This window comes from Nesoenas mayeri (genome assembly GCF_963082525.1).
Source record: "Nesoenas mayeri genome assembly, chromosome: Z".
Lineage (NCBI taxonomy): Eukaryota > Metazoa > Chordata > Aves > Columbiformes > Columbidae > Nesoenas > Nesoenas mayeri.
In genome coordinates, this window is record NC_137542.1 from 66574999 (window position 1) to 66599470 (window position 24472).

A 24472-nucleotide genomic window follows, 5' to 3' on the forward strand; every position below is an offset into this window, starting at 1 on the left:
CACAGTATTGAAAAATGCAGTAGACACCTAGGAGTATCACATACTATGCAATACACCTGCTGAGGTGTTAAGCTACCTGGTCAGCTGAATCCATGCATGGTTACCCCAAGACCTGTTTGAATGAGCTGAGATGATGCAGGTTTCCAGGAGACAGGCAGCTTTCAGAGGCAACTGTCAGGTAGGTAAGCATTCAATATCTCACAGCTTCTCTGTATAATGTATCTGATCCATAACTAATTTACACAACAAGATCAAAGATGTGGTCTGGACACTGTTAGAACTGCCAAAGAATCAAAGATGGATCAGCTGAAAGACCATATTATTTGGTTTAAGTTGTCTTCCAGTTCAAGGCCCAGGCTAAGACTTTTATATTCCCTTTTGCTGGTCCTGTTTATCTGAACTGCTCAAATTATCTTTTCATTCTTCCCACAAAGATGGAGCTAATTGGTTGTATCCTTATCCATGACACTTTCCTTTAATCAAATGGAAACAATCATTTAAATCTCTTTTTGTGGCAGGACACACTGACTTAAAGGACTCTTATACATGACAACAGTTGTTTACTGGTGTAATTATGGATTACGTTAAAATAGTATGTAAAAGCACAGCCACTGCATTGTACAGATTATAACGTATATGTTACTAAACTGATCTTGTCCTTGCCAAACAGCTGTACGAAATCAAAACAACCTTTTGTTCTTTTTAAAATTATCTTTTATCTGTTTGAAAATGCACTTTTTTAAAAGATAAGACCTTTAAAATAGACATTGCAAATGTTCATGACAAATTCTGCACAAATCCAGAAGAGAGTGCATTCCATTCACAGTGGTACTTGCATTATAATATTAAAAGCAAATTAAATACTTTCTTTAGATTTAGAAATACAGACTTCTTCAGCAAGATTCCTGCAGAAATAGCAAAATGTTTTCCATGGTATACTTGTATGAAAAAGATAATGTTCTTATACTTGTACAAGGCTTAGTGCTAGCTTGCACAACAAACAGATCTTAATGAATAATAAAATGGTAGTATCCGCCTTTTATACTGGTTTCAAATTACTGGATATGTAATAGTGCAGGCTCTGGATTTTGTTAATGATACATTGCGTAATTTCATTGTCATTAACTTCACTAAAAAGACTTATAAACTAAAAGCTATGGCTTCATATTTTCAAATACATTATCATCAGTTTACAGATGAAATAAACTTGCTGTTTACTGAAAACACAAAGTGTAACCAACTGAAAATAAGCTTACTTCCATCAAGTAGTTTCCTGGGTTTTGACTAGTCAGAGACTCCACAGGATGACTCAAGGAACAAAATTACTTAGCCCTGTTGAAAAGCAAAGCTCTCAACTGTAGCCCTCCTTACTAAAGCTGTTCTACATACAAGAACTACAGGATCTAACAGGGACAATGATCAACCTGACTTCATAATATTTCTACTATTACCAGCTGCACCTAATATCTTAAGCTGGCAATTTTAAAGGCCACGCTATACTCAGAACAAAAAGTATCAATGTATAACTGGTGATCAGATTTTATGAAGGCATAAAAATAGTGTTTTGTGTGAAGGATAAATAATATGAAGATCAGCTGAAGCAAATACCTGCCTCGCTCATCCTTCTGTTTTCCTCACCTCTTCTTCTGATTCTCTGCACTTCCATGAACCAAGCCAAGGAACTGTATCGTTTTTAGTGGCATTTGAAAGAAGAAATGAAACAGAAATTTCAACCCACTAATTTCTCTCCTTGCCCTTCGTTTTCAGAAATCTTGCATGTTTACCATTGATTCTGGGAAACAATCAGCTTAGGCAATTATAGCCCCATATCATATAAAAGCTGCTAGTTCAGGAAGAGACTCAGCTAAAACCTGGATTTCTCTCCTTTTTAGAGTTTCCCAAAAGTTTAAAAAAAACCCAAACAAACAAACCCAAACTTCTTTGTCTTTCTAGTCCTGGTCTGCCTTGAAAATGCAAGGAAGACTGAAAAAGCTGGACAGTTGTTAGGTAATTATGGATATGAGGTGAAAGGAAAAGGTAAATGGTTCATGAGATCCTAAATTAACGTAAGGTCCAAGCTAGCTAAAGATTTTCAAACACACAGCATGTCAAATGTTTAAGTGGTATTTACCCGTAGATGCCAATATACTTTCTAAATTGACAATTTAGTTGAAGTCTGCATATGGAAAAAAAAATGAAGGAAAGAAACAGAATTAAAGATGAGAGAATATAGGAGTTTTTGGGGTGGAAGGAAGACTTTGGACTGGTCTTACCATGGCATACATACCTCACTCATCTACAGATGTTCAGTTTGTGTTGCATAGCTCAAAGACTCAAAGCTACAAAGGTGGAAGATAGAATAAGAAAGGAAATTGAAAGAGAAAAGGATCATAAAAATGGAATGAGAGAAGGAAAAAAGCAGGAGAGTACAAAAATTAAGGCTAGGCAGCATGAAAGTTATTTTAAAGTAGAATTTAGAAGCAGATGCTTCTTCCAGATCAAGCCCAAGACCCACCCAGACTGCTCTGAGTTACATACACTGTGTCCACCAGCGGCTGGTATTTCAGGAGACAGAGTGAGAAACTGCAAATAAGCAATACAGAACAACCGCACTTCTCCCTCATCTATTTAACTTGTTGCTGACTTCTGTCCTGAAGCACGGTCTTGAAGCAGCGATATCCCATGTAAATCTTGTGTTTATTTTTTAACCCTGCCTCACTCACCACAAAAATATCCAGTTCCCTTTCAATCTCACCCAGGCTCTCAGCTTCCATTATACGTTGTGTAATAAGCACCACATGGTAACTGTTCAACTTAGAAAAAAAAATCCTTTAAGTTAGTTGTCCTTTCAAAGCTGAAAAGAGGAAATGACTAAGAAGAGGACAGATTTTTTAAGTAATTGTAGTCCAGGGGCATGTTGTGCATTAGCATTCCTCTTGGCATCACTTCATGCTCTTCCCTGCTCAGAAGGACCTCTATCTATCTTCCCCGAGGGAAAATGAAATCCAGGCACAGTCAGCAATTTTTATATTTTAAAATTATAGGAAGCAATGCTTTTTATCCTACTAAAATATTTTAGAAATACAGACCAAATGTTATGATGCATAGAGATTGTACCTAAAATATTCTGCTACAGACTTTCAGCATTTGTTCCCATGTGTTTGCATGGTATTAGTGCACGTCTGCCCTCATGTTTATGAAGAATTTTCCAAATTACACAAAGCTGATTAAAACAGGCATGACTCTCTTTACTCTTCTGCTTTCCTTTGAAAAGTAAGCAAACGTTTATTGTAATATCCACTAAATTTCTTGCATAAAATGTATTTGTGCTGGGATCTTCTTGGTCTGTAGAATTTCATCCTATTACCTGGAGAGATTCTTGGTTAAATGTATTTGGTCGGAGTCTGGGGTTTGGGAGGAGCAGGGGATCAGTGGCTGCCTTACAAGATTTGCACCTATTTTTGCCTCACATGGTAAGCCATAAACATATCACAACAAAAGTTCCTTGAAATAGTTCAGAGAAGGAAATTTATTGATATCCCATTGCATAATCTGGCCCCATCTTAGAGGGCCATGGAAAGGGCAAAATCTTTGAAGGCAGACCTAGAAAATCTGGGCTGAAGACTCAATATAATGTCTGGCACAGCAAGTAGCTGATTCTGCTGTTATGAATGTACTTTATCCTGCTATTTTAAGTCTATGCAACATCAAAGACACATTTGCAGGTATAGTCTTGAAGAGCCAGGAACTTAAGACACCACAATAATATCACTTGGTGTGCAGGGGGAGGTTAAAAGGAGGATTAAAAGCAGTCAGGCATGATGTATTAAATGAATCCATGACTAACGGAGTGTGACAGCAAAGGGTTTAATTCTTTTCAACAGAATAGATCCCTAGGGCTAGAAGTATTACTCCACTGTGGCTTTATCATCTTGGAATTTTTATGGTTATTTTTGATGAATTCATATTTTTGTAAAGACTTTTTTGACATTAAGCCAATTTTCACTTTTAATTAAAGCCATAAATAACCTTAATTCTGCATTAAAAGGTTTATTGTTTCTTACTTTTTATTATTATTACTGCCAGGAAATATTTCAAATACCAAGCATGAGGTTAGTCAGCAATTATAAGTCCTCAAAGGTCCAGTAACTATGCTGTACCTTATAAACATTGTACATTGCAAACTTGATCCATGCTTTAAGTATAATATCTGGCTTGAGAGATGCCACAATTTTAATTTTCTTTTTGAGGAGCTTTGGCTTATTTACTCTTCCATTTATCAGTGTATCTCAGGTGACCAGTAAACATAAATAAATCCCTATCAAACAGGGATGAAAAAATAAGCATTTTTAAGTCTAGAATATGCCCATAGAGAGCCAAACTAGGAGTAAAAAGGGCCATATTTAAACTGTTAAGCTCAAAGAAGGAATGGAAAATGAGCAAAATCCAATAGTGAATGAAATGTAGGAAGGAAAATCCCATACTGCATGGCAATCTGACAAAATTAGAAGAGATAACATATAGAGTTCACTTTCCATGACAGTAATATTACAATGCAGTTTAATACCTGTATTCAGATCCATTATGCCAGTTTCAGTTGGGGTATCACACACAAATTTCTCAGAAACCAACATCTTGATAGGCATTTGATTTATGGGCTTGTAAAAGGCAGCGTCTGTGTGGCTGAGATGCCCCCCCTACCTGGACAGGCAGGACAGGGCTCACTGATCCTGCAGCTTTCGCACAGGAGCAAGGAGCCAAAGCTCTGCTTACTAAGGTGAAAATGAATGAAAATCCATTTTTGCTACTTTCTATGAACGGAATGTGCCCATTTGATTCTAAAATTTCTAAACTATAAAATGTTTTACATGGGGCTGACATCTCAAAGGTTTATCTATCCCTTTTATTAAGACAATTTTCTTTTAAAATGATCCTCAATGATCTAAACAATCTAATGAAATACTGCCAGTATTTCAGAGAAGATACAGTGAAAAATGCTTAGAAAAAAAAATCATTCCCTTAGGTTGCAACTCAGCTCTTCAAAGATGTGCTTACACGTATTATATAAACAACTGCTGACTCATAAATTTGACATCCACAGGGAACCAGCATTGTGAAATGTCTTGGTATTTGGAAATGTCTGGCATATGGAAATATAATTTAGAGCTTAATCTCACATACTGCCCATCTGCCCTCAAAATCCATCTTTTCATCTGAGACTGGCCATGCAAACTGGATTTGGTATTACTATGTATTTACCACATAGCACGAGTTTAAAAACAAAATTTCTGCTTTCAAAAATTGTTTTTGGTTTGCCTCATTATGTATGTTTAGCGGTTAATCATCACATCAGAAAATAAAAAGTGTTAAAGCAGGCAGCCTGATTAAGTCGAAGACAAAATGATCATCTATATAAGAACCATATCTATTATTCCCCATTATTGTTTTTTCTAGTCAACACTCTGAAATCAGCACAAGTACTTCAAGATGCGTTGAAACATCCAGAATTAGGACACTGACTTCTCCACACAAGCTTTACATCAGTCAACACAGTAGAAAATTTACCTTTTTCCTGACTTGCTGGTCTTTGGAAGAATGGGCTTTCACATGCTTTCTCAGGGAACTTGGATCTGTGTATCTCTTAGTACATCCTGGAATCTGACATGCATAAGGTTTCTAAGTCAAAAAGAAAAAGGATAAAGCAGCTGTTACATCACAGATTAGTTTAACTCAAAAGAAACTCCTTTGAGCCTTCAGATGCTGCAAACCACATTACTACAGAAAACAAATGTTGTACATTATTACAAGCAGAATGCTAGGTAATTTATTAGAAAGGAAAAGCAGGTAAGTAAGGCTTATAAGGAACATAAACCAAAGGAAAGCTTTCATTATGCCACCATTAATTGTTACCTTTTTTTTTTTTTTAATCAGTACAATGAATATTGCTAGTTATACTCACAATTCTTCCACCCTCAGAGCAATCTTTGACTTAATCAGAAATTACATTCTTTAGTAAATCAGGTAAAGAAACTGCAGTAAAGGCCCAGACAGGCTGTTTAGGATTATAGGAGAATCTGCTTCAGGAAGAGAGAACAAGAAAAAGTGTTAGTTTACTACATTACAAAGAGAGCAAGCAAAAAACCAAAGCAAGCATTGAATACTGAAGTTCCAAAAATATTACATACAAAAATACACATTCTAATGTGAGGTACATGAAAAAGTCCTTCAGCTCATATTTGCTAATAACACATGCCATTCTAGAAAGATATCAGTGCTGTAATACCTTTATAGTTTTCTTAAAAGAAAGCCCGATATGTCTAACTGACCAAACACACACCTCTATAAATATCTCCTTCTGCCTGTTGTAACCTGTTTGTCTTCCCTGAATACTTGTACGTCCACAATACCAAGTATTAAATTAATGTTAGATCCAACTGTTTGCTGATATTAGCTATTTCGCAATTTAGCCATTTACATTTCACAACAATTTCTGAAAACACCTTATATAAATGATGAAGTTTCCAGCCATATTATTGACTATTCAAAATGGTTAATTTAAGTTTCGTGACAGCCATTTAATTCAAAAGGCATTGTTCTTGTTTTCTTTCTGGACTTCTGCCCTTTGGAAACTGCTTGTCTCTGAAGAAACAGGATCTTTTGTTACGAAACAAAAGTTTTTAAACAAGTCTCAGCTGTGACTCAAATTCACAAGCAACAATTTGTTGGCACAAACATTTTTAGTTTCACAAAATTATTTTTCCTCTCTTGACTTTCGGGTATACGCCACAGTCTTGACTGAGTTTTTGTCAGAGAACAGCAGTTATAATTGCAGATGGATTCTGTGTCTTCAGCTTCCCTAAAAATCACCTAAGTGGGAGAAAGTTACTGCCTCTACGTGCAGCAAAACCCATGGAGCTGTGGCCTTTTGCTTGGACTATTTTGTTCCCAGCTCACGTTACTGGGTCACTTCTGAAACAGCTTAAACAGCCTCATCATGGACTTCTCCCTCCTGTCTTCAAGGTTATGGTCTACCTGCTGCCACCAAGCTGTAGGAAAGGAGCACACGGTCTAATGTACAGGGGGCTGCAATGTGACTTCTGCTTCCTTACAGTGTCCAAGTGTGTCCTCTGGTGCTTGGCGCGGTCGCTGGAGTTGCTGAATGCTTTCTGGCAGCCAGGGTGCTGACAAAGGTACGGCTTTTCACCCGTATGGCTCCTTAAGTGAATCTTGAGATTTTCTAGTCTGGAAAAGGCTTTCTTGCAACCCTCAAACTAGAAAAAAGAAAGAAGTGATTTGAAAGGAAAGCATACACAGCAAACAAACACTGAGCAGGAGGGTGAAAGGGCTTGCAGAGGGCTGCCATGGCTGGATGCCCCTCCAGAGCTGAGGAACGCCTCGCTTCTCAGTGGGGTGTTGCCACAGGGTTTGAACCATTTAGACAGTAAGAACTTATTTATCCCCCACTGCACAGGGCCGAATTAGGAAACTAAGTCCTATTTCCATTTTACAGACCCAAAGGGCTCAGAGAGCAGCACCGTTCAGCTGATGTGGCACACACAGGCCCAGCTGATGCTGATGCTGATGGTCCCAGTAGCGCACAGAAAGCAAACTGGTCACTATGGAGTTCCCGGGTCCTGCCCTTGTCTCAGCCTTGGGCGTGTTTGGGTCCTACTGACCGAGCTGAGCACAGCACCAACCCAGCCAACAGACCAACAATGAAATCATGCAGGGAAACATCAGTCTGCTCTGCCTTGCTGCCGGTGATGTATAAAGTACATTGACTTTTGAAATGTTTCTTTACCTTTCTGCCACGAGCAAATTCATGAGATACTAAAAATAATGGACGCCCATTGAAATTGGATTTAATTCCTACCAGTAACCAATAATCATGTGGCACAGTATTTCTACACCTAATTAAGTATGGCATCTGCAGTGAAATCTATGTTTATGTGAGCAGAAAAACATTATTTCATCTGTTTTGTTCCCATAGTATACTTTAATTTATGGAAAACTAAAAACAATCAGTTCTATCTGACACCAGCATTTTCAAGTAAATTTGATTTCAGTCACACTTTAGTATTTATTAGTATTAGTTAAAAATCCTATTAGTCAAGACGAATTAATCTCACTAGTTTCAGCTGCTGCATATTCCACCATTCAGCATCTAAAGCATCTGCTGCATAACATTCTAGTTTGCAGTTCTTGTATACTTGCAAAAATAATAATTCATTAACAGAGATGTAAGATATTTTAATGCTAACACAAAATCTTCCACCAGTTCTCTTCCTATTAATTTTACTCACTTGAAAAGAAAAAGGCCATTTTTTACTGATGTTACAATAACAAAAATAAGTTTGATCATATATTATTCAGTGCATGTATGTTTACAAAAGAAGGTGTAGGAAAACACCGACATAACTCTGATCATAATTAGCATGCCTTTCTTAAAACTCTGTAAGACTCTCAAAAAAGAGAAAAAACAAGACATAAAGTTTTCATAACACAATTTTAAGCACTTCATGATTTTGGATAAATGCAAGAGAGAGTTATAACTTCAAAGAATAAAGTGCAGGGAGAAAATACTGAAAAAAAAAAAGTTTCAGCCTCCCCAAACAAGCCGGGGAGGCTGAATTTCTGTGCAGCATTCCCTAAAAGCTTTTGTTTAGTTTTTAGCAACAGAAGGAAACGTAGACTGAATGTTGCCCAGGAAAACAGAGTATATAGGAGAAAATACACATTAAGTATAAAATAGCAATACTAAAATTAAGCTTAAGAAATTAAAGCCTGAAAAAGGGGATGAATCACCCTCACTATATCGTAACTGCAATTTTATCTGTCACACACATCCATTTCAGAAAATGTCTCAACCCAGGAAGCTTTTCATTTATATCTATCTCATCCCTTTACCCAAAGCAAAGCTACGGTGCTTTCAATATTATCCAGTTTTGACCACTAAATATTAATTTATGCTTGTACATATACTGTTGCCTCTATGTTTATGAATGTTTAGTATGCAAGCAAAATATTGCTGCAAGTGCAAAAACACTTTTTACCTTTAGGCAACTATTAGTAGATAATATTCCAGGATAAGTTAAAAATATATATATATATCTCTTACAATTGCTTGATTAAAAATACCACATTTTTAAGGACAAAGAGCGGAGAAAGGATAGAAAACATGGGAGCTAAAAGACTGACAGAACAAATAGCCTTTGAAAAGCAAACTAGTTCAAGAGTAGCCATATTAAACTAACAAAGATACCTACCGATTAGCCCATCTTATGTAGACATGTTATTATTTTTTCTTAAATTCATAACAGAAAAATATAAATTCGAATGATAATAACTAAGCTGTACATAAGCATTAAAGAAATTGTAGTATCTCAAACAACCTTCAATTTCACGGGGGAAAACTCAGCCCAGTGAAAAATTTTTAAAAGCATGCCCTGTAATGTTTATTTCACAAGTTGCTAAGCTTTGAATACTCACACACACTAACAAAATTAAACGTGTAGATAGTTGTTTATATGATGGTAAAATTAGCGTTGAATTTAACTGGACAAGAATGTTTAACTGAGTAGAACTGGGGAATGTTATCTTACAAATTTAAAAATCGTGATTTCTGAAGACTCTTGCATTGCTGCTCATAACTTGGAAGCAGAGAAGATAATTCTGAAGATGCCTCTCCCTTCCAGAGCCCTTAATTACTGTGTCTTATATTCACAAGGCTATATATAATAGTGTATTGCAGAAAAGGTCATTCTAGCAAAACACAGAAACTACAAGCCTGTATTATTAGAAAGACTGTCTTCACACAACAGTTAACGAATATTTACTATAAAACCAGACTCACTGAAGCCTTGGGAATCTCTGACACTTAAGATTAAAAGAATGAAAATATATTCCTTCCAACAAGACAGAACATAAATTCTTTCCTGATAAACAGATTTCAATGACAGTATTCCAGAGAAGACAAGATTACCTATGGGGGAAAAAGAGTCAGGTAGATGGTACTTGTATTTTGAAATGAAACTCTTAGTAATTTTGAAGTTATTAACTGTGGTAGAAGAAGAGGATGTAACACCTTTATTGCAATTAGTCACAAGTACATGGCATGCATTTGGCAATGTGGAGCTGTTTAACACTCCTAAACATACTTCCGACTAAACTAGATTTTTTTTGAAAGTGTTATATGGAATTAATTGTGTAATGTTTTCCTAAACTGCAATACAGAAATCATAGTTACTAAGCTTTTGTTTTTACAGTTGCATGCAAATTGAAACCGTTAAGTAGCTCATAAAGAAAATTTATTCTTTGTACTTCTGGAACTTGGTAGCTTTTTTAAAAATGTACTCATTGGAGTGTCCATATCCATGTGTAATTCACCTTTTTATACAGATAATTGTCAAAAGAAAGAAATAATATATTTACAATGAAAGGTAAAGTATATCAATGAAGAGCAAAAGCAGTGCTCTGACTTTAAAATGCTTATGTTCTCATGAGTGTGCTGTTCATGTTTGTATGCACAGTGCTCAGTGTAAAATTGCAATATAATTACATAGATTTATATAAAATACTCTGTGTAGTATGTAAAGCCCTGGTGGATGTACCACGCACTTCTGAGTCCCGTCAAGAACCAGACAGCAAGCTTCAATATGAAATACATTTAGACGCTTTCACTGTAGGCAGAGCATGGTAATATCTGTGTGAATACCTAAATGTTAGTAACAGATATTCACTGGCCAAGTGTTCAAGAAATTACTAAGTTTTCACTGTAAAAGGAACTGCTCTGATTATCTCAGTTGATTAGCAGTGTAACAAAGACTAAAGACCTCGCTCTGTCAAACATCTGTCTGAGATCTGGTCCATTCCCAGAAAAATATCTAGTCTTGATTTTATAAGTCAATGAAAGACAGCTCAGCTTCCTATTAATCCATCTATCCCCTAATATTATCTGGTGTTAAAATTCTTCACTTTTTGCTGTCTGAATTTGTTTTGCTTCAGCATCCAAACTCTATGTTTTCTTTTGCCCTTATCACTGTCTACAAGTACCTGAAAGAAGGTTGTAGCATGGAGGGTGTTGGTCTCTTCTCCCAAGTAGCAAATGATAAGGCAAGAGGAAATGGCCTCAAGTTGTGCCAGGCAAGGTTTAGACAACCCCTTCCGTGAAGAATTTTTTCCTAATATCCAATCTGAACCTTCCCTGGAGCAACTTGAGGCCATTTCCTCTCATCCCATCACTCGCTACTTGGGAGAAGAGACCAAGCCCCTCCATGCTACAACCTCCTTTCAGGGAGTTGTACAGATCTCCCTCCACATAAGGTTAAAAATTGCCATGTGGTTCAAACATGGAAAGCCTTGGAGAAACCAAATCATAGTGTATATTGTCCTTTTCAAAAAGAGAACTGCAGGCATTTAATGAGCAGTATTTTACATTCCATTCCTCACTGATCCTCATCTGGGACACAACTCAGTGCAAAACCTGCTTCGGATGTAGCATTATCTGCCTATGATTCCACATTTGAATTACATTTAAGATCTACTCATTAACAAATTATTAATTAATAATATTGGACTATTTTAAAATATTGTGTGCTTATCATTTACAATTTGATTTAATATTTTATTCAGTAAAATATCAATACAGAAATGCAGTCGTAATTTTCTTCTTCTTTTTTTCCATCCCAGACTGTAGAAGTATTAGACTAGCTTGATAAATCATGCTCCCTCAAATAGCTGATGGATATGGGAGAAGAAAAGCAAGCAAGCAGGACTCTACAAAGGTGAAAAAGGACTCCAAGATGTTTCATGCAGCCTTTTGAGTCTCTAGAAACAGCATGAGAAAACTTGATATGTGCTGAAATATCCCAACTGGTACGAGTGTGCCTGCTTGAAGACAGTACGAAATGTTGCCTCTGCCTGCCACAGATTTCCTGTCTTGACATTGAATCGATCCCATTCACAACAGGAGGCTACTACCTGAGATTGCCTTGACAAGCTGCTTGACTTGCTTACTTTAGTAATTTTCATAAGCATAAGGAAAACATAAACCATTTCTGAGTTATAGGGAATGCTGCCACATGTGAAGGCATATACGTAAATGGAGGGAATGGTATCCCTAAAAACTATGGAGGAAAAAATAAATCCAGAGCAGCACATACATAAGGTCCCAAACCAAATCTTTGAATGGTTCAGTAGTCATGTAGCATTTTTAAAAGATTTATCAGCAAATAATGGGCAAATTAATTATTTAACAATCTTTTATGTCTATCTGTCAATTAGTTTTGAATGCTCGGACATGCTGACCAGGTAGGTTCTTCTGTATCAGCACCAAGGCAGGTGCTATGACAAGGACAAAGCATCTTTCCCCAGCTTTGCATTTATCACAAGAACAGATGTAAGAGCTGTTCTGTATATGGCTTTCAAACAAGAGTGATGCATTTCAAGCACTAATTAATAGCCTTTTAAAAAGCATTTCCCTTCCTGAAAAGCATTATCAGGGTGCTGCTCTGCAAGAGATGTAAGGACTTTAAAAAAACTAAGAGTAAGACTTCATATGAAAACCTTTTAAATAGCTTTTTATTCTGCCAGATTCTCCTACCTGGCAATCACATAATTAGTGTCAGACATCATTCAAATTGCTGACATCAGGTGCTCACCAACAAGGAGGCTGCATGCCACAGCGGAGATTTAAAAGCTCAGGTTCATTTCATATAAAATAAGTGCTGTGCTTTTAACCCTTAAAGTGTTTAAATGGGGAAAAGTATAGCATTTGGAGCAGCACTTCATTATAGTGCAACCATTTCTATCTGAACGGAATACATTTTGTGACATGGTGACTGAATGCTTTGCTGGATGCACAGTACTCATGTAAGGCTGTATTTTCCTCAAAGCTATGCAGAGGCTGGGATTTTTTTTCTGCTTTTATAGCTAAGCTTATGAAATGACAGAAAATCTTGGAATTCTTTTCTCCAGCAAGTAATGACAGACTATGTATGTGTTCCGTAAAATTACAGCAGATGCTTGTTTGCCCAACCATTCAACGATAATTATGTCCAAACCTTGTTGAAGTCAATAGGTGGTCACTCTCTTTTTTCCCTCTTAAAAAAAGCAGTTGTCTCCACTGCAAAATCCTCACTTCTGGTATTTTTGGTATATTCCATTAAAATTCTATGATTCAGTGTTTCATAAGTATAAATGCAAACAAAAGATAATTACAGACCATGACAAAGCCTGAAGTAAATTGATATTTATCTTCTTTGTAGTTCCTACTTTAAGCTAAAAGGCTTTTGATACTCAACACATGTACAAGGAAGTTCTTATTATGAGTCAGATGTAAGACTTACGGGACTAGCCAGTGCTTACAGCTATAAGGCTCGTATTTTAAGAGCTTTTGACAGAGGAGCACATAATGTTTTTGTGTATATGTGCAGATAGAACAAGATTAATAAACCATATCCTAATCGGCTTTCAGTTTTCCAATACATGCAGCTCCATGCTGCTGCTGTAACTGACAAATACAATGAAATCAATGAGAAAAAAGGAGATACTAATGCAGAGCAAAAACTTACACATTAGTTAACATATAGGAAATTGGTCCACTTTTCCAGACAGGCATAAAAGAGAGGCTAGCTTCTTGCATTCTCTTTGAACAAAATCTCACTTCATCAGTCACACTGTACACATCTGGCAGAGTACTTCCATGTAGACAGATTACTTATCAATACAATTTGATTTCAATTTTATTTCCAAGGAAATTAGTATTCACAGAAGACACTCTGGTGTCAGTTCTGACAGGACAAATAAGAACAGTGGATTAAGGATGCCACTGAATCCTAGTAAAAACAGCTAAGGAACTGTGCCCATCCAAAATAACCATTTCTTGTAAGAGCTCTCTTTACAGATGGCTCTTTATGTGTTCTTGATAAATGCAGCATGCTTATTTTTATTTTTTAGTTCAATATTCTGGAGATCTTCATGCTTCTCACATTCCAGAGACCTGCACCACACTGTCTATTCTTACTTTCTTGGTAATACCATGCCTAAAGACACAAATACCTCAGCTGAAATGAAGCACAGTACATTGAATTTTATTTATCCCCTGAAATAATAGTGTCAAGAGATTCATTCACCATGGAAATGTCTCTTGTTTTCATTAGTTTTAGTAAGCATGGCCATTTCAGCCTTGGAAGCTATTTCTGTTGCTGTAGAGAAGGTAAATATTATGACAAGTCTCTTCAAAAGAAACTATTACCGAATACATCAGCTGCTACCGATTCAAAAACCATATGGTAGTGAAACCATTGAAGGAAGAACGAACAATTTGGGAATTCTTTCGCTGCTTCCTTTTGGAAGACAGTGCTTCTGATTTTTTTTTCTCTTTTCTCTTCCTCAGCTTTCTAAAATGTTGTCTTTAATTCTCTTGTAGCTGAGGTCACAATCTGTATTCATGCAGCTTTCTCCACTAAAAGTAGTAAATGCTCTTAAAGCAGTGACTGCTATTGCTAAAACCCTAAAAAGTCATCTAGATTTGACTACTTCTTCCTTCTAGTAACACTGCAAGAACTAAATAACCTTTTGTCAAGTAAAAAAGCCAGTTAATTTATTGCGAGTATTTATAAAAAACATATGCAGGAACACTATTTCCCTCCCCCAATACAAATTCAAACATGTAGCTACACGTCATTTCTGTAGTTCAGATCTCTATAGGATCTCATGGCAGTGACGTGCTATAAATTGAGACCACAGGCTTTCAAACATGGAGATGAGCGAGTGTAAATCACATTCTCACTGTGAAGATTCTGTTGTTTTAGAGCGTTTTGTTCTGTAAATGTCACAAAGGACTAAGTTTTGATCTCTATTATGTGAGGTGACAAAAAAAATAACCAAGGAGCTGCTGAAACTATAGCTCAAATGGGAATGAAATATGAGTGTAGAGGGTTCTTCCTCACCAAAGTCCATGTCCAAATGCAGATTATTCCTGATTCATTATATTTGCTATAAGTAGAAACAGAATAAAAAAAATATATATACACAGATATAGGAATATTCTGTTCTGTCCTATCCTAGCCTAGCCCAGCCCAGTCTAGCCCACCTATAAACAGGCAAACCGCGACTGAAAGATTCAAACATGAAGCTTTCCTACAAATACCATCAAAGTATTTCTTCTTAAATTTATTTGAAAATATATCACTTGATTTGCCATTTTCACCAGATGCAATGATATCAGAGACAGGAAAGCACTAAGAAGATACTCTAGACTAGAGTATTGGTAAACTCTCGCATTTAAGGTAAGGTACATAGCTCACAATTGACACTGGAACAATTTCAGCACACCCATAACTCCACTTATTATTTACAGAGCAAAAATTAATTTTTCTAACAGATTTTTTTTAATTGAAAAAAGCCATATAGATCACTGCCAAGAGCAAAATAGGCAGCGAGAAATCCATTTGATCTTTCATGACCACAGCATTTGCCTAGAGAAACTATGTTGGAATACAGTACCACATGCCCATAAACACTAACTTCATGTCCAAAGAAATTATGTACTTAAGTTGTCCTGGAAAAAAATAAGTTTGAATGCCTTCAATTTTGACAACCTCACGCAGATGTAATTTAAAAGGCCCGATTAAAGAGGTTTTATTAAAGCAAAAGGCATAATAGGCATAATTCAATTGTTTGCTTGTTTATGTAAAGTGCCTGAGACAGAAAACCACAATATATGCAGGAGAAGGCATCATTAGGGGAATAAAATATGCTTGGCCAAACCTTGACTTGAATTTATAAGTTCAAGATTTACTGTAAAAATGCATGAAACTATATATTGATTAAGGCAACTCATTTTTAACACAAAAGTTACATACCTGCTGCACTTTTTTTTTTCCCCTGCAAAACTGGCTCAATCATATATAACTTCTTGCATAAACACAATTTTAATTTACACATATAAACACAATATTTTACTGTTAACATAATAGTGGACTAAACTATGTTGCCGTTTCAATTTGTAATGGTGAGAAGCATACCATTTTTCTGAGTAAGCTCTCTCACAGGGATACACAGAAGTGTAATGTTTGATTTAAAGAACCAAAAAGTCTTAGATTCTCCATTATGCAACAACCACCTCATCAGGGGACAGAATTTTTTGCAAATTTAATATGACTGAATTTATTTTACATTTTTCCATCAGGGGGTAATGCTTCTTGAATGTCCTTTGTTGAATTAATGAGAAGTTCAAGCCACTCAATCCATAGTGTATTCATGGTCCACTCAGTCCATAATATAGAAAGGACCATATCTGTTACACTCTGGTAGAACTAAGTAATATTCAAAAATACAGAAATACCTCTTGGGTAATAGTTCTTGTATTTTTTTGTCTATATTATGAATGATTTATAAAACCACATCTGTGAACCAAACAACCTTACTTAACTGCTGAAGAAACAGTAAGAAAATCAGATTCAAGTCACGAGTCTATGAAAAAATTAAGGCTAAAAATAGGAACTTTTTTTCTTCTTTTTTAATTCTGGATTTTGACAAAAATAATATATTTTCTTTTATATTTTAATTAAATATATTACCGTAGCATTAAATCCCAATGAACATGCTTCACAAACTTCTTCAGTTAGTTTCTTCAGAAGGATGAGGGAAACTTGAAAATAGACATCCCTTTCAGCAGATGCAAGTTAGAGGATTTAATTATTTTTTTCATAGAGTAATTCAGGTGCTTCACTATGAAACAGAATAAGGAACTCAGCTGCAACGTCAGAGCCACAATGCTGTTATAAGAAGAAGTCTATCACTACACAGCTGTAACATTTCATTTCATAGAAGATGATAGTACTTTTTCACAGGTAACAAGAGGGGGCTGGAGGAAAGAGCTTTCCTTTAAAATTATCTATTCACACACATATTGTTCCCTCAAAAGACTGATTGCTGAATAATAAATCACAAGAAATTACACCCGTATTGTGAAAAGTACTCTTTTTACATGTATAATGGCATACAACCAACTCCAGCATTTGAACTTCAGATGTCTAATTAAATGAAATGTATAGGAGGTTTTTTCAATGTACTTATCATTTTCCTTTAAACTTACATTTTTAATCTTGTTATATCAATGAATCCATCCAATATCTATGTGAGAAGAGATGGAAAACATTACTCTTGTCCTACACAAATTATCTGAGGCCAAATATACAGTGGAATCGATATGGTCATACTGTGGGAGTGAATATATGTAATTAAGCTGCGCAGCCTTACCTCTGCCAGTACTAACATTTTATAATAAATGTGCAGTCATGACCAAAACATTACAGCAGTCATGATCTCAAGAAAAATCTCCTTCTAAATGAATTATTCGAAAAATTTATTCCTTGCACTGCCTTTTAGTAGATTTTAAAAAAAAAAAAATCTTTGCATCTTCATAGCTATGGTTAACTGCTATACTTGGGTACTTGGATATAAAGATTACTTGGCTACCCTCCAATTGTACTATTAACTTTGAATTTCCATCTGTTTGGGGAAGACACATGACACATACTGTTATTTTCTACCTCCATTTCATTAGTACTCAGACTTTACCATGGTAATGCCATCTCAGTGGCTTTCATAGGAAATTTTAATCTTGACAATTGTACATAAAAAGCAGGAAAGAGTATGTTACTTTGTGATATTTCAACTATTTGGAGGCATGTAAATCATACAGAAGTTACATTCATGGCCATAGTACTCAGTAAATATTCAGCATTTTCTAACATTTCATGTGTTTAATTTGGGTTTACAGTTGGTCTGAGGCATCCAGAATACACTCTGTAGCATTTAAAATCCAGCTCACATAACGCAAAACTACATGACTAGAAATTAGAAAGTATATTATGTTAGTTTTTTGAATTTCAGAACTTCTAAAACTAAATTAATTTCGGTAATTCTATAAAGAAGGACGCATTTGAAAATACAAACTGAAGTTTTATATCAAAAGTGTGAAAATTATGTTTAGACATTTCCCATTGATTTCTTCCTAATTCAGTTGAGGCAATTTACTGATTCTGACATTAATCTGTTTATTCCTTTTGCTAGCCCTTAGCTGCATTTCCCAATAAATAAAATACTTATCTCTGCAGCACCTTTTATGGTATTAACAGTAGCATTCTGCTGATTTAGTCTAAAACTCATACTAGGACCTTACCTCTGCACTCTTCTCTGTAATAAGCAAATTAAACTAAGCAACCAAAAGTTTTGAGTTAAATGCAATTTTGGCTATTTAGCAATGTAGCCTTACCTCTTCCCTTTTGTCCCTGTTAAAGGGGAAATCAATAATAAAACTCAGAATTTGAAATAGTAGCTTTACCCTGTTCTGAGCAGAGCTACTTACACAGCTCTCCTTTCACAGCAAAGCACCGGAGTTTAAGAGAGATGGATTGCAGAAAAGAACAGTAGCGGGAAACAAGGCCAAAGTGCTTGCATTGTGACCAGTGGGAGTCCATCACAGTAGCGAACAGCCAGAGGATGTTTCTTTCTTTCTGCACAAGTAAACCATAGTCAAATTTCCAGCAACATTCAAAACTCACTTCCCAGCTCAGTAAATGTTTTCTATTCTTGGCTGCTCAGCACCTTCAGCTTCTTCCAATTAGGTCCTGTTTGTTTAGTTTGAACAAAAAGAAGCAAAAGGCAAAAAAAAAAGCAAGCTCTACAGAAAAGATTAACCCTATATCTTATGGAGAAAGAACACAACTTAGAAATTCTTTTCGAATCTGGAGTATGCATTCTTTAGTCTTCTGCCCTGCTGGGAAGTGTAATAAGAATAAAGGCAGAAAGAAGCTTTTTTTTTGCTTCATTTCATTTGTTCAGCTGAAAACATACTTTTGATTATCTGGAACTAAATCTCAGAATTCATGACAACTCGGACAATACTCCCACATGTTGTATGCCTATGAGTTAAAAAGAGAGCTGGGAAAGCTTAGAGAAACCCACCTGGTGAGCAAGCTCTCCAGGTTCAAAAGGGCAAGACAGAAGGTTGCGTGGACGTGAAGCAAGCAAGCTGTAACTGTGAGAAGATGGTGACAGGAGTTTAAGTGCTGGCAATGCAGTTCTTCAGTAAGCTGTGGCCTCAGAAGGAAAACAATTTTCAAACTGACCAACAGACCTGACTGATGGGTGTGAGTTAGCTAGGGATGAGAAAACCAATGGAAGAGGCCAGAGCCTGGAAAATGTAAAGTGTCGGTTACTATTTCTTTGCAGTTGAATTAACTGAAATCTAATGATTATGCTTTGAATTTAATATGAAAATGAAGAAAATTTAGTAAAAAAACCAGAAGACAAAAGAGAATGCTAACAGCAGAAATAGGCACCTTCTTTTTAGGATAGAAAATCACCTTGCCTGTATGTGCTATGCCAAATTGTGAAAGATTTTTGCTGTGATCCTGTGCCAGAAAACTCTGTAAGTTATTTTTCCTCCTTTTGATACAATGTACCAGAAGAACCAATTTGTACAAATACAAAAGGAAAGAAAACAAGGCTACTGTTCCTCCCCTTCCTTCTCCCTCTTAACACTAGAAAAGACATAGTAAAGCAGCAGCATGATCTTCAGACAATGGTCAGTGTTTGCAGCTTTCTGACATCCAATTTAATGTCACCAAAGCTCATCTCTCAACTACAACGTGATGCTGAATCTGGGAGTACAAATATTAGGGCTGGACATCGGTTTGGAAGCAGGCAGGACCTCTGCTAAATCAACAAATGTGTCTGGGTACCAGAAGAAGGACTAGGGGTTCAGAGCAAAGGTTGAGCACACAGGACACAATACAAAGGACCAGGCAGGGCACAGAGCTGGACCAAACCCAGCAGAGCTGCTGGCACACACTTGCTCGTTGTAGAACTGTGTCTGGGACACGGTATTTTTTTTTTTCTGAAGAACTCAGCAGTCAACAGCTTCTGCCTAAGGGCGATGGGCACAGCTGGTCTTTTCTGACTCACGCAGACTGTAAGAAGGTTCAGGTTCCCCAAAACAGAAGATAAGGTAATGCAATACCTATGCAGATGCTCTTGCAAAGCTTCACTCATTTCAGTCACACATACAGGGGCTTTTGGTCCTGTTTACTGAGACGCTGCCTTACGCAAACAAAATCCCTGTGTAAAAAAGGCCTGTGGTGATGGGACTGTGAGAGATTAATGCAAAACAGTTCTCTCAGAGTGAGCCCAAAAATCTGCTCATCTCCGAAAAATTTAATAACATGAAAAGTTGAGGAATATGCCAGTAAAGATTCTGTAGTGTTTATTATTTTTTACTCTTCATCTTTCTAATAAAGTTAAATCACTCATACACTATTTGCATCCCCTAAACAGCCTTTAAAATAATGAAGACATCTACATAGCTTAATAAAGCAAGCACGTACTTATTTCATGTCAGGCATAACTTACAGGTGTGCTGAATCCTCTTCTCTCCCTGTGGCTTTTGAGAAAAGCATCATGGCAGTGATGTAGAAACAGAATTACTAAGTAATTTGGGAATAAGCCAGTGCCCTACAGCACAGATTGTCCAATGTACCTTGCAATGCATTTCTTTCCCCTGGATGTGTAAGTAGTTGAGTCTCATACACCGTACACACGAGTGATTCTCCCCATGCAACTGGGGCTTAAGCTTGGACGAACCTTATGTGACCAATATAGAGCAAGTGGAAGAAAGACAAAATAGGGGAATTCAGTAATAAATGTAGGGTGTTAAAGGCATATTTGCAAGCCTTGATGCATCAAATAATTTTGTTCCTATCATGCAACAGATGTCATTTTCGAGGAAAGCCTTGAAGGGCTTCCAGACTTCACAGAAGCAGGACACTACAGGAATAAATCCAAGGCTACGATGAGATAAGCCAGTACAGAGCACCCAAGGCCAGGCAGAGGAATGAAAAGCACAAAATGAGGTCAGAAAGAAAAAGAAGATTGATGAGAATGGTATATTACTAAAGTACACATATCCACTGCTCAAGTGAAGCGTTTGCTCAATGAGTGAGTTGTGTCTGGCACAACAATACGTTGTGGAATACATAGAGGACATTTTATATAATAATAGATCAACAACCATGCCTAATTTTTACTGCTCCTGGGTACAGCCAATAGAACAAGATCCAATATACCTGCAGGTTCAGAGGCATGAGCAGGGGATGAGATGTGCAACTCTTTGAGGGCAATGCTAAGAAGCTTTGAATTTCACCAAAGAAAAATAAAAGGATGACTGAGTAAATAGCTATCCTCAGAACATATCACCAATGCATGAAGTTAAGGGCTTTTTTTTCTCCTCTCCTCAGTGGACACTGCATTCTTCTTAGTATGTATTTCCTCTTGGCAACTGAACATTTATCCTATTCACTGTGAATCATTACAGCCTTCAATAGTCTTTGAAATGAGTATTTTCCCACTGTGAAAGGGTGTCTTAGAGAACCTACAACACATATTAGAGCTATTTTTGCACTGTTCGCCAAAAACATTGTGCTTATGTTGTTTAACTGATAATGAAAACTTTGTTTTCTGTTTTAATTGTCTGTACCATTAAAACAAAACCAGATGATAAAAATACAGATAAGTGCAAAACGCGAAGACTAATCGAGAGTGAACAACAGATGAAGCTTACATGAACTAATGGAAACAGAAGACTAACTGTGAGCCTGGATTTATGTCCACCTACTAATCAAGAGCAATGCCACAAGTGCATGTCAATGGGCAGCTCAAAACCAGTTGAAAACACAGCAGAATAGTACTCTATTGAACTTTACCTATATGGCGTTTCTGTTTCAAAATAACTTCATGTTTACAGTGCTACTGAAAAGGTCAAAATCTGGCTGGACAGATGCCCAAATGCAGGGTGAGCAAAACTGGTATCTGTATTATAAGTCAAATTGGTAAATCTGATAGGTGATTGTTACTGACAGCTTAGTACAGAGCCCTGATTATCTTCAGACAACAGCTTCTCTGATAGAGTGTGTGGGAACGAGGAAATGACGAGTTAGGGTAAACCTGGCATGGTTTCAGAGACCTGGAAGAATTAAGAAAGAGAAGTGAACGAGTGATCTCAGGATGGGTCCTGTTGGACTAAGCACTTACTGACTCCAGTCACACCAGCAGCACCGTGAAAAACATCTGTGACATCTGTATTCTGTTATTCCCTTTCAATTTTGTGTACAAATAAAGCACTCAAACCAGAGTGGTTTATCTTTGAAGATAAACCTGAGTTTTAGACCTCAGAGATGACTCAAGGAGGGCTCAGTGGAAGTTCTGGGTATACTGCACTGGCAACTTCTATTTCATCTAGAAAACTGACCACTTGCAGAAAAAGTGAGGGTTTCGTTTATTTATTTTTGTTTTCATAGTTAGTCAGAGGGGAAATCAGAGCCCAGCAAAGGAGAAGGATGATGGTAATGTTGAGTGTAATGGTAATTAGTAACAGTGCTAGGTTAATGGCTGGACTCGATGATCTTGAGGGTTTTTTCCGATCAAAATGATTCTATGATTCTGCGATATTGCTGGTAAGATGGTGCTAGTCTCCTTTTTTTTCCTTCATTAGTGTTTGCTCCTAAGAAGGGCCCATATCTAATTACCTTTGCTAGCCCTTCTAGCAGCGATGTTTTGGTGCTTATGATACTAACCGCATAACACTCTCATTGTAAAACCAACATACATTATGGGATCCTGATATTAAGGCTAGGGCCCTATAGTGATTATAATGTCTTTACAACAACTATGTCTAGATCAAACATTAAACATCCTCTTTTAAGTGCACGCCAGCTGTTACACTGTTGCTTAAGTTACTTTATTACTTGACTTTGGCTACTTTGTCCTATAGTCTGAAAACCTGGGGAAAGCCTGAATAAGCCTTTTGCATTTAGCTAATTCAACACACATATGTTGACACACTTACCTGAAGCCACTACCATCAATAAAGGTATAAAGGGTTCTTACAAAGATTTTCCTTTGACTTCTGCTGCAATTTATATTAGGAACACTGCTTGAAAGCCTCAATTACTTCCTTTAGTGTCCTGATGTCCCACCAAACAAAACCGAATTGATTGAAATACAGCCTGTTGATGCTTTTGTATCACTATAGAAGCTGACGGCAACCTTCCACCTCTTTTGCTGAATGGCATAATTGGCCTGCCAGAGAGGATTTGGGATTTTAACACGTTCTCTGTTTGGCTGAGCTAACCAGTTATTCTGCAGTTCCTATCAAGGCTGCAGACTTTTCTTCGTTGGGGTCATTAGGCTTGTCAAAACTAATTTGTCACCACAACTGCTGACCTCCATTGCCTCTGACAGCAGCACAAGTGTCAAACTAAACAGGACTTTGCATTACAAGAAAGTAAATTACTGATCAGAGCCCTCCAAGCATCCTGACCGTACGCCACAGTCTGGCCTTCTGACCCAGGAGAGTTGGAGACAGTACCAACTAAATGACATGGGCTGAACAAATGACACTACTAATCATTTTGCAGAATAAGTAAAAAAAGCCTCAAATGGCTAAAGTCAAAGAACAAGCAAAGGCGGCATGTGACCTGCACTGATGATATAATAAAGTTTGGAGGTGTTCTTTTTAATTAAAAGGCAATGAAATTCACTAATTCTGAAAAAAAAAGCATTCTATGAAAGAAGTTACCATCTGACTCAGACTGTCCTTTCGGAAAGCAGCTCAGACACAGCAGCTGGCAGTGAGCACAGTCCAGCTGATCATTACTGTTTAATTCTCTGTGTATTCTTGACCACTTGAGCCACATCTCAATCAGGCCAGTGTCAGGTTCTTCACCTGATATATTACCAGCAACAAAGTACTTAATATCAGTCCACACTTGTTACAGTGGGGTAAAATTTGCCCCAGAAACATCTGCATATACCTAGAATTTGCTTCACTGAAGGTACAGGATATAAGTCTTATAATGGAGTTAATTGCTTCTAATTATTCAGATCTCTATTATTTTGGTGATAATTCATAACCTGATTTCAATCTTTCCTTCACTGTTGCAACTACATTCAGTTTTATGGGGTAAATTGGAATAAGCACCATGTTCTCAGTTGCTCTAAGGTGTTTGACAGTAGAATAAACTTGAAAAAATATGGGAAAAGTTTCTCTCAGCATGTTCGTGACCACTCAAGGCAATGATTCTAGAAGTGCTGTTATCCTCAGTACTCTGAGAGGTCCTGCTTGGTTGAATTAAGATGACTTGTACTGCCATAAGCTCATCCCATGAATAAATCTTTGCAGTGTCAGGACCTCCGCACTTGTGCAGTAAATGAAAAGTTCTGTAAATATAGGGAGGGCAAGAGGTGTTTTGTTTTCCCCCTAGAACCCTTGAAATGCCATAATCTTTTCTCCATATTTTTTGTTAGGCAATATTTTTCTAAGCCTTTGGAAAGACACCTCTTTAATGAAAAAAGGCAAATGCAATATACCTCAGCAAACAGGATCTAGACTTAAGAGACAATGTCT

At 36.8% G+C, this 24472-nt stretch overlaps 1 protein-coding gene across 1 annotated transcript in view; it reads right to left on the reverse strand.

Annotated features, from left to right (window-relative positions):
- Window positions 1-24472, reverse strand: part of GLIS3 (GLIS family zinc finger 3) — a gene marked incomplete at its 3' end in the record, with an annotated part of 159024 nt that overhangs the window by 38669 nt on the left and 95883 nt on the right. Inside the window, exons 4-5 of the mRNA XM_080361972.1 lie at window positions 7110-7271; window positions 5566-5676 (exon numbers count right to left, since the gene is read on the reverse strand). Coding sequence (XP_080218098.1) covers window positions 5566-5676; window positions 7110-7271 — 273 coding nt within the window. The remainder of the gene's footprint in view (window positions 1-5565; window positions 5677-7109; window positions 7272-24472) is intronic.